The 12,038-nt window shown below is 36.0% G+C and overlaps 1 protein-coding gene across 4 annotated transcripts in view; it reads right to left on the bottom strand.

Annotated features, from left to right (window-relative positions):
- Window positions 1–11,696, bottom strand: part of plppr5b (phospholipid phosphatase related 5b) — a 68,854-nt gene extending 57,158 nt beyond the window's left edge. Inside the window, exons 1-2 of one of the 4 annotated variants that reach the window (XM_055182345.2) lie at window positions 11,441–11,696; window positions 8,979–9,044 (exon numbers count right to left, since the gene is read on the bottom strand). In XM_055182345.2, the coding sequence (XP_055038320.2) occupies window positions 8,979–9,029 (51 nt within the window). In that variant the 5' untranslated portion in view covers window positions 9,030–9,044; window positions 11,441–11,696. The remainder of the gene's footprint in view (window positions 1–8,978; window positions 9,045–11,440) is intronic. The other 3 variants (XM_055182339.2, XM_055182344.2, XM_055182342.2) reach the window with 3 other exon arrangements.
- Window positions 11,697–12,038: the final 342 nt, after the last annotated feature.

The raw sequence follows: 12,038 nt of genomic DNA, 5'->3' as shown, positions 1-12,038 counted from the left end.
GATTCTGACAAAGACATATTAAAGTAAAATATCTCCTCCTCTGAAAACCATAAAAATCTATTTTTATTCAAATAAAATGATATTTGAAAGAAATTAAACACATTAAAGTACTAAATTGTATCCAAAATAGTACAAGTTTCACTTTTTATCGCTTTTAAATAAACAGCACCTACAGTATTAAAGAGCTAAACAACAGACAAAAACTTCAAAGCAACTTGCAAGCTTTCATAAGAAATTCATGCTCTGTCTTCAGTGTATAAGAGACGCTCTGAAGGGACTTTCAAAGCCGTTTCAGCTGAAAAATTACTGAAATAAATACCATGATTCAATAAATTGTAGGTGAAAGCAATACAGTGCTCTCATTTCTAAAGCAAAATAAAAATAAGGGATTTGAAAAATCCACAGAATTGGGCGTAATAATCAAGGACTTTGCTGCTGTACCATGGGTGCAGCAGGTGCAATGATATTGTGCAGCGCCCGCATATAGTCCCCTTAGTCAATTTCAATACCTGGGGACTATTTTTGGGCACTGCGTTATATCATTGCGCCTGCTGCACCCATGGTACGGCCGCAAAGTCCTTGATAATTACGCCAGAATGAGAGTATAGTTGCTAGCAATATTGGCCTAGAAAATTGCAACTTTTCATTTTCTGTCAGTCTTAGTGCATGATGTAACTACAGAAGAGTCAAGTTTTAAATGGGAAAAATATTCAAACTCTTTGGTTTTGTTTGAGTGCAATGCTAATGGTAATCGGATTCAAGCTATGCTAAGCTATGTTAAAAGTTGTACCGCCAGACCCGGAGATCGGCTGAATGGATTTCAAAAAGGTAAAAATCAAATGTTTAACTCTAGAGGAGCTGGAAAATGAGTATATATATTTTTTTTTAAAGTGGAGTGTCCCTTTAAATAATCAATATAGGTGGGTTTCAGCTTTGTAAGCTCATCTATACTGTCAGAAAGTGGTAAATAAAATGGTCCATAGCTGTCACTGGATCAATAGGCTTTCAAAATGTACACCTTTGCATAAGTTCATATACCTCACATGACAAATGTATACATATCTCTACCTAAATGGTACATTAGGACCTTTTAAAAGGGTACTGCCTCAATGGCACCTAGGGACCAATTTTTGGCCATTCAGTTCATTAGTGATACAATATGACAAATACAGTCTACCTGGAATATCATCACTTTTCTTGGTAATTGATTTAAACAGACAAAGAAAGGAGGTCAGTTGGTTGTGTGTAGATAACTGTACTTCACGCTGAGAGAATTGATCCCCGGCGAATAGTAAAAAGATAATTACAAAATACATCAAACTCATCAAAACTCCCATAGTTCACTATCACTTTAATTAATAATGTCTAACAAATCTGTTTAAAGCTACAAGCACAGCCCAGTTGATTTATGGTACATTTGTGGGCGACCATACAAGTATGATCTAATAAATACAAGAGACGGTAATTAAATGATTTTATCACATTTTTAATTTAGTTTTAATTATAGATCCGTGTCAGGAAAAACTGTCCTTTACGTAAAGTGTTCTTAACCAAACCCTGAGAAAATGATCAACTGCTTGTTCAATTGGACGTTACGAGAAAGCACCCTTATACATTTTTACACTACACCTCAGGAATTGCACAACAATACCCTATATGAAAAATATTATTCACTGCCCGAAGAAAATTGTCAAAAAATGGTCCCTAGCTGTCACTTGTGCGTTACCCTTTTAAAAAGTACACCTTTGCACCTAAATAGTACATATTAATACCTTAGAGTTACATATTGGTACCAAATATCTGTAACTAAATGATATATTAGGTCCTTTTTAAAGGGTACTGCACCAGTGACTGACAGCTTGGGTCCAATTTTCTGACAGTGTTGCTGAAATGTTGCTCTTTCATATAGTTCTCAGTTGCGTTTCATTTAAGAATCAATTGCTAAAGGATGGCTAAAAATTAAACAAACAAGACATAGGGATGCACCGAATCTTCGGCAACTGGAACTATTCGGCTTAAAATTGCAAAAAAACTAGGGGCACACCGATAAATGCCGATATACACTAATAATACGTGGCCGAGAACTATTCTGAATCGCACAGCCGATATTATTCACAGCTATTTCATGTACTACAGCTTTTGATTAGTAAGTCCTTATCGATCTGAACTCACTGTTAGTTTAAAGCAACACTCGTCAAACATAATCATTATACATATTCTTTATTATGATGAAAATACCTTAAAGGTTTGAAGAACAGCAATAGAAATACATCCTTAAGACATTTCCTGGAGCTGCGTTTCATAGCTGCGTGTGTATGGTTTTTCGTCTACAGCGCATATTGAGTTTCTGCACGAGAGCGCCCTCTAAAAAGCATTTCAGATGAAAAAGTAAAAAGACCAAATCAATTTAATGGAACAATGATGCTTTTGATGACAGCGATCAAATAGCAACTACAATTGGGTAGCGTGGGAGGCGCGCATCCGTTATAAAAGCAGGAAACATGTCAGCAGTGCGGAAGCGTTTTAAAAGTAAAAAAATGGTAGAACAGTTTTGGTTGCCAAACATCCCTAAATAAGACAAATGTTAAAATATATTCATTGTATGGAGCTGTGAATTACGGAGGCCCTAAGGGGACATGGAGCAAAAATTAAGCAAAGTTTAGTTTCGCGTGCTCACGTGAAACTATCCCGCGCTCACGTGTAACTATCACGTACCCACAAGAAACTACCACTTTAAGTTTCACGTGCGCATGTAAAACTTTCACTTTCACATGCGCACGCGGTTGCCAAACATCCCTAAATAAGACAAATGTTAAAATATATTCATTGTATGGAGCTGTGAATTACGGAGCCCCTAAGGGGACATGGAGCAAAAATTAAGTAAAGTTTAGTTTCGCGCGCTCACGTGAAACTATTGCGCGCTCACGTGAAACTATTGCGCGCTCACGTGAAACTATCGCGCGCTCACGTGTAACTATCACGTACCCACAAGAAACTACCGCGTTTAGTTTCACGTGCGCATGTAAAACTTTCACTTTCACATGCGCACGCGGTTGCCAAACATCCCTAAATAAGACAAATGTTAAAATATATTCATTGTATGGAGCTGTGAATTACGGAGCCCCTAAGGGGACATGGAGCAAAAATTAAGTAAAGTTTAGTTTCGCGCGCTCACGTGAAACTATTGCGCGCTCACGTGAAACTATTGCGCGCTCACGTGAAACTATCGCGCGCTCACGTGTAACTATCACGTACCCACAAGAAACTACCATGTTAAGTTTCACGTGCGCATGTAAAACTTTCACTTTCACATGCGCACGCGGTTGCCAAACATCCCTAAATAAGACAAATGTTAAAATATATTCAGTGTATGGAGCTGTGAATTACGGAGCCCCTAAGGGGACATGGAGCAAAAATTAAGTAAAGTTTAGTTTCGCGTGCTCATGTGAAACTATCGCGCGCTCACGTGTAACTACTGCGCGCTCATGTGAAACTACCGCGCGCTCACGTGAAACTATCGCGCGCTCACGTGTAACTACTGCGCGCTCACGTGTAACTATCACGTACCCACAAGAAACTACCGCGTTTAGTTTCACGTACGCATGTGAAACTTTCAGGTGCGCGTGCGAAAGTTTCACTTGAGCACACGAAACTAAACTTTGGATTTTTTTTACTCCAATGTCACCTTAGGGGCTCGGTAGTGAATATAATGTAGAACCTATTTGGCTGTGACGCTGAACTCAGTTTGTGACTCTCCATTTAATCTCACTGATGTCTATAAGAAATAATTAAGATATTAAAAAGATCTCATCTGTGATTTTTCTTTCTAAACTGCACATTAGTAGACACAATTACACATACATGAAACAGCTGGATTTGTACAAAATCCATGCATTTCAGGAAGAGAGGGAAATCCGGAGCTACAAAATGTACGATATATGGAAAACAATGTGTTTTTTTAACCATAAACCACACAAACACATTGTATTATACCAAATACACAAAATAACGTTTTTTAGCAATGAAATAGGTGCACTTTAATTGACCAACATTGGATAAAGATTTGTTGTGTTATTTATATAATATAAATTATTAAAATCAAATATTATTTATAAAAAACTAAAGATAAAAATAAAATAAATAAAATAGATTTTTCCATTGATTCCAGTTTCATATATCAAATATTAACATTTTGAATATGTAAGTTAACAGTTTATGTCTGTTTATTTATTTGTTTATTTTATTTATTCCACAGCTATTCAATGTTAAAAAAAAACACACAATGAATACTAGTGTCCATCTACAGTAAGCGCACATTGTACATGTACTACACCTACAAACAGAAAATTGTATGTAATCTTTCTTAAATCTTTCATATGATTTATCTTCTGCAATGTAAAATGTAAGCAAACAATTAATTTGCCAGCGTGATGCTAAACTATGATCAACAAAACATCAATTTTTAAAATCATTGTTTGAAGTCATTCTACAATGCTTTAAAGATTTATATGAAAGTTAATATGCAAGCCAGGAAAACCTACATTTATTTCTCTATTTCTCCAAAATGAGCCTATATTGAATGAATTCACTGTCACATTAGTCTTAAAGAGCATATTAAAGAGAAAAGTTGATTTAGTATCAAATCAGATACATCACAAAGTGGGAAAAAATATTGCTAAGTGAGTGAAATTATAAATGCATGGTTGCAACTCTATGAATCAGTATCATTTACGTACATATTTTTTACTGTAAAAACCTTTGCCAGGGAACAACATAACATGTGTACATAATGTACTAACATCTAAATTAAGTGCTTTTATCCAAATTCAATGCTAAATTATTATTAATACAGCTGTGTTTATGTAGATCATGTGTCATCGCATTGCATTAGCAGCACATTAGGGCTGTGGGTTTAATTCCCAGGGAACATACAGTACACACTGTCACATAAAATAAAATATTGGATAAAAGTGCACAAATTTAAACCAACCGGACGACATTAGGTTCTCCAACAAAAACAATTTTCAAAGCTTTACAATGTTACAATTCCACACTACCATTATTTATAATGTAGGACTGAATAGAATGAAGTCTAGACTAGCAATTAAGACTTTCATTTATAGTAGAGATATCATATCTATAAAGTCTGGAAAAGTGACTTTTACATCAATTTCTTTTGAAAGCAGGTCTTACATGGTTACAGATGTGTTGTGCCATCTAGTGGCACTTTGTGCCAGTCACTAAAACAAACATTAAGGACTAAAACATAAAGCACTAATCTTTCCCATAAAAAAATGGGACATTATATATTTTAGCATATAAGCAAACTTAAGCTAATTTGCATACAGTGAAAAGGGCAACCGTGTTTGGCATCACCTTAATATAACAGCAGGACTCTATAAGCTAAATTATCCTAAAGTGACCCAAGCACCTGTCCCCGCATGCCAAAAATGCAATTATGCATGAAATGTACATATTTCTTAAAGCAAAATGGACCCAGGACAGAACGCTTGTCAAGACCTTGGAATTAATATTTCAGTCCAAAGCTCTTTATGATCTTTATCTCTAGACAGATTTCAGCAAAGTATTTCAGGCCACTTGCAAATGTTTGCAGACGGCTCTGCGCCTGATTGTTGTGGTACGGCAAACAGCCGTTTCATCCCCGCGGCCCCGTGCCAACCTCAGCCCTTCAGATTAACGAGGACGGATCCGTCGGGACCGCTGACCAAGCATTTCATTACAAGCTAACAATAAAAGCTAATTCAGCACAGTCCCTCATAACTTTGATCCCTCCGGACAGCATTAAACACTGGTGGAGGGACTCACTTAAGATAAAACTTTGCTGCACTCATGACATCAATTTTTCCTTCTCAAAAAGCAATTACGAGTCTGGGATTTATTGATGAGATAGATGGGCTCTCATGCTATATATGATTAGGGATTTCAATACTTACATTTGCCTTTTTTGTTCTTTATCATATAGAAAATCCAGAAAAAGTCTTAAATAAAAAAGATGAAATATGGCATCCTTACTGTATGCAAACTGTCAGTATATATATTTTTTTAAATCAACACCTATTACCTTTGCATTTAATAACTGTATCCCAGAATAGCAGTCTTTATGTACTTATGCAGTAGAATATATTACTTTCATGAATGCACAAAACATAAACAGCCACTTGAATGCAATAAATCTGTCAAATTCAGGTACAGAAGAGCTTTCAATTGACTATTATACTGCATTATTTGGCAATACATCAGCAAATTATTGTGCTAGAAAGAGTTTCTGCACCATTAGGTCTAAGAAAGCAGTGCTATAACTCTGGGCGTTAAAAGCATGATTTAGACCTCTGTGAAGGTACTAGTGAATGTTATTTCGGCCCACACACATGAGAAAACTGCAGAATATTAAACACATCCCTCTACAGCTGGGCTCTACCGCGTAGGCGCTTCCTCTGCCCACTCCAGAAATGTACTGATGTGAAAGTGTAGAGCTGTAATTTATCACCATAATATACTTTGCATAAATGCACGAGTTACATGCATTATTAGTGCCGCTTGCAAAAGCAATTATTGCAATTACTGTATAAATGCAACAGGGAACTGCAAACCCCTAAAATATATTAAAGGAATATTCCATTTTCTTAAAAGAAAAATCCAGATAATTTACTCACCACCATGTCATCCAAAATGCCGATGTCCCTCTTTGTTCAGTCGAGAAGAAATTTTTGAGGAAAACATTGCAGGATCTCTCTCACTCCAATGGACCCCAATAGAGCCCAACATTCAATACTCAACTCAACTCCCAACAGCCCTTTTCAATGGAGTTTCAAAGGACTACAAACGATCCCAAACGAGGCATAAGGGTCTTATCTAGCAAAACGATTGTCATTTTTGACAAGAAAAATAAAAAATATCCACTTTTAAACCACAACTTCTCGTCTAGATGCGGTCCAGCGCGACCTATCGTAAATGCGTAGTGACGTAGAGAGGTCACGTGTTACATATATAAAACGCAAATTTGCCGACCATTTTAAACAATAAACTGACACAAATACATTAATTAGTATCAGTTGACATACAACAACGTAGGAACGGTCCTCTTTCAACACACTTGTAAACACTGGGGCGGTGTTTCGCGTTCGTCCTCCGTGACCTCTTGACGTCATGACGTATTGCGTGGGGTCACGCTGGCGCATCATGACCGGATCTAGACAAGAAGTTGTGCTTTAAAAGTGGATATTTTTTATTTTTCTTGTCAAAAATGACAATCGTTTCACTAGATAAGACCCTAATGCCTCGTTTGGGATGGTTTGTAGTCCTTTGAAACTCCGTTAAAAAAAACTGTTAAGTGTTGAGTTAAGTATTAAATGTTGGGCTCCATTAAAGTCCATCAAAACGAGAAAAATCCTGCAATGTTTTCCCCAAAAAACATAATTTCTTCTCGACTGAACAAAGAAAGACATCAACATTTTGGATGACATGGTGGTGAGTAAATTATCTGGATTTTTCTTTTAAGAAAATGGAATACTCCTTTAAGCTTAATTTTTTCTGCATTGTTTGTATAGTCTAGAAAAAAACCTGAATTAATAGATTAAGAAATGCATAAATAATTAAACATAAAAAAGATCTGAATGAATGAGCTTTGAATGCTTATTTTTTCTAAATTGAGTCAATTTTCAATGTTAACATATTCATATTAAAAGGTAAAAAAAGTTTTGATTTAATGGGGTAAAATGATGGAATGTTGGGATAGAACGAGGAGGTTTATTTTATCTTTTATATTTAGCTGCTCGATAATGTGCCTCTTTCAGATTTTTATAGTGCTTCTGTGTGAACAATGTTTCTGATTAAACAGCCTTCACTGGTTTTGTAATAACTGCAGATACGTTTGCTTAATCTTTCGTGATAGCTCCCCCTTCACATTGACTGATAATAAATAACATACACATTATATGAGAATCTAATATAAGTATATAAGATATAAGTATCGAATGCATAAACATTTACATTTATGCATATGGCAGACGCTTTTATCCAAAGCGCCTTAAAAGCGACATATCATGAAAATCTGACTTTTTCCATGTTTAAGTGCTATAATTGTGCTTCTATTAACCTAGAAAATTTGAAAAAGAACAAACCAGTAACTTAGTTTTGGTAAACCATTCTCTGCAAGCATGTGAAAAAATAGGTTTTGAAATCTGGCTCCCCTTGTGATGTCAGAAGGGGATAATACCGCCCCTTAATCGGCACTATCCAACCACGGCACTGCCATTTAGTGCAGAGATCAACTCATTTGCATTTTAAAAGACACACCCAAAAAATGTCACACAAAGTGTCAATTTTAACATGTTATAATAAATTATCTATATGGTATTTTGAGCTAAAACTTCACATATGTACTCTGGGGACATCAACGATTTATTTGACATCTTAAAAAATCTTGTGAAATGTCCCCCTTTAAAGTGAATTACATTGTATACATTTTATCAGTATGTGTGTACGCGCTGGTATCAAACCCACAACCGTTTGCTAGTGCAATACTCTACAACTGAGCTACAGGATCACAATAAATCCAAAAAAGGTTCTTTATCAAAAAGTGTACGTCAACTAAAATTCACATCTGAGACAAAGTTGCCATCGTTTAGTTCACAGCTGTTGAGCTTTGCTTGTTCACGAGTTTGCTTTAACATGTAATCAAATATGATAATAAAGCATATTTGGCACGTTTTCCGAGGGGAGGGCTCCGAGTTCTGAATTTTAGCCCAACCCAGAGTCCTCTCCTCTTTAACTGGGGTAGGTAACAGCGAAGAGTGAGGCGATGCTGGAAAATTGGACACATGTAAGGGAGGGCTATATACTATACAGACCTTTTCGCACTGATTGGTTGGATTACATAAACGTGCTCCTACCAAATTTAGCTATATTTCAATTTATGCCAAGTATAAACATTAGTAGCAAACAAATTGACAGCTTACCTCCACAGTGAGATATTTGTAGAATTCTTTGCGACTTCTGAGATCAGACATGTTGGTATTTGATGCCTGAAAGAAATAAATGGATTTAAGTTAAAGGGGACATATCATGAAAATCTGACTTTTCCATGTTTAAATGCTATAATTGGGTGTCCGGTGCTTCAATCAACCTAGAAAATGTGTAAAAAAATCAACCCAGTAACTTCCATTTTCTGCAAGCATGTGAAAAACTAGGTCATTGAAATCTGTCTTCCCTTGTGATGTCAGAAAGGGATAATACCACCCCTTGATCTGCACTTAATCCAACCATAGCACTGCCATTTAGTGCAGAGATCAGCTTAAAGGACACATCCAAAAAAATTCACATTTTGCTCGCGCCTACAAAGTGGCAATTTTAACATGTTATAATAAATTAACTATATGGTATTTTGAACTTCACATACGTCCTCTGGGGACAACAAAGATTTATTTTACATATTAAAAAGGTCTTGTGAAATGTCCCCTTTAATACACAGCAGCATAATAAACAGTACAAGCAAGTACCACTAGGTGGCGTCAGTGATCTTGTTTTGAAGTTTTAGCTTGTTCAGTCCTTGTTGAATTTAGTCGGATAGCTCATAGCAGAGGAATTTTTTCTTGAAGAACTATTCCAAACCTCAATATATTAAATAGGCTTTATGCCCAGCTGCACTACTTCCTGAACTTCAGCCAGCACCTTGTTTCCTGTCTGCCATTATTGGACAAACTGATTAATCCAGGTGTGCCTGACCTCAGTAGTCACAACAACAATAATCAGACACACCTGGATTAATCAGTTTGTCCAATAATGGCAGACAGGAAACAAGGAGCTGGCTGAAGTTCAGGAAGTAGTGCAGCTGGGCATAAAGCCTATTGGACAAGAGCACTTTTTCTTTTGCAAGGCACATTTATTTCAAGAGAGGGTGATGCTTTAAGTAAGCATGCAAAAGAGTAAGCATGCTTATAAGCTTGTAAAAGGTGCTATGTAAATAAAATGTTTCGGTTTCACGGTTAAGTCTGTTTTGCTTCGTTGACAGAAATTTTACAGATTCAAATAACATTTAACATGGAATTTGTTCAATAGTAATGCAAATGTATTGCTGTTACCAAGAAGTTACATTTATTTTTCCAATTTTTTTTTACAATTTTTAACAGAAGAATAGCTTTTACACTAAAAGCATGAGTTCAAACCTGATTATGTTACACCTGCAATAGTCAGGAGTGTTACATTGGTAAGTAGTTTGTACCTTTCTTAAAGAGATAGTTCACCCAAAAATGAAAATTCTGTCATCTTCTTTTCACTCTCATGTTGTTACAAACCTGCATACATTTCTTTGTTCTGATGAACCCGTAGGAAGATATTTTGAGAGATGATCGGAATCAAACAGTTTGTGACCCCCATTCACTTTCATAGTATTCTTTTATCATTAGAAAAAATCATTTTTGGGTGAACTATCCCTTTAAGTGCAGAAGAGTGCATGCATGGTACTGTAAGTTCAGTTGGAGGGATTGTTTGAACCCATAAACTTTTACAGATAATAGTGGATTTCCTAACCCCTAGTTTAGGAAAAAACATCAAGGGTGAGCAATAGGGGTCTGCAGTTTGCTTTGACAATTTATTGAATCCAGAAATGTTGTTAAGCACCAGAAACTTATATGAACTTTAAAGTGAAGTGAAGTTTAAAGTGAAGTAAAGTAAATCTCTATGTAAATATTTAATAATACAGTACATTGTGCTCAGATTACCAACGAGTGTAGCCATCTGCTGTAATAAGACTTTAGCATATTCATCATAGTCTTCCTCTTTACATGTGACTAATTGAAATCATAGTGGAATGCCAAATAAGATGGAAATTTTGGATGCATGCATACAAGTTATGGAAAATAATTATTTGATCTTGGTAATGAAAATACTGTATAAAATATAATGTTTGGTTACATTTTGTATGCATACTACTACCATTGTTCTCCTGTCCCTGTTTATTCTATAACAGTGGGTTTAGTATAGAAAAATATTTAAATTAATAAAAAGATATACTTTGTAACGTTAGTTTAGCCATTTTAACTCTGTACAAATGGAAAGTACAAACTTATAAAACCTTTATTCAAAACATCAAAGTCATGCCAAGTCAAGTGCTTCAGTGAAGAAATTAACAAAAATAATTACCACAAACTTCAGGGTGAGTCTCCTTAATGCAAATTATGCATAATATAAGGTCTTTTCTCTCACTAAACCTAATTCAAAGAATATCTCACTTAGCATAGCTATATTTTATGCATCCGGATCAAGACCTTTATTCAGCAAGACAGGTATTCATCCGACTGTCCAATCAAACGGTGTGTTGTCAAGGGACACGTGCCTATATAAGCCCATAAACGGCATTATGTAGGCATGATGACAGGATTCCAGTGTGTATGGTGCCACGCATTGAAATATAAAGCCCTACCTGTGCCAGTTGGACTTTATTAGCATCAGAAAGGAGCCTGCTGAAGGAGGGAGATTACATTTATGGTTCTCTGCCGCTCGACGACCGCATTTAATCTTGCTTCGTTTTCGCGTAGGTTTAATAAACTTTTTAACGACCGATTTGTCTATTAGCTGTTTAAACCAGCGGTTAGTAACATCTCACGCACTCTGTGCTGCTGCTGTTACGGCACTGCGCAGGCGCGGCCTCTTGCGCACTTCACTGAAGAGTCCGCGGCGCGTGCCCTGAACCTCTCTAATGGCACGTGTCTGAAAGGTCATAAACACATTTCGAGTTGTGTTTCCTCACGATTCATAAGAAACGCGGCTGATGTCATTGGTTTAATTTTATTAATTTTTCAAAAATTGAAAGGAAAGTTTATGTTTACAATATTTTTAAGTTATCCACCCCAGCTGAAAACAATAGAAAACATCGCAAAAATAAATGGGAATTGTATTGGTTTTATTGCTACTGGTATTGTGTTGTGTTCTGTTAATGGAATGTTAATATTTGTTATTTTATTGTTATTAGATATTTTTATGTTATTGTATTGTGTGCTTCAAAAGTTAGGAAATAACAT

Source organism: Misgurnus anguillicaudatus, chromosome 25 (assembly GCF_027580225.2).
Source record: "Misgurnus anguillicaudatus chromosome 25, ASM2758022v2, whole genome shotgun sequence".
NCBI classification, from domain to species: Eukaryota; Metazoa; Chordata; class Actinopteri; order Cypriniformes; family Cobitidae; genus Misgurnus; species Misgurnus anguillicaudatus.
The sequence above is the reverse complement of the archived record's forward strand: the minus strand, read 5'-3'. Positions and strand labels throughout refer to the sequence as shown.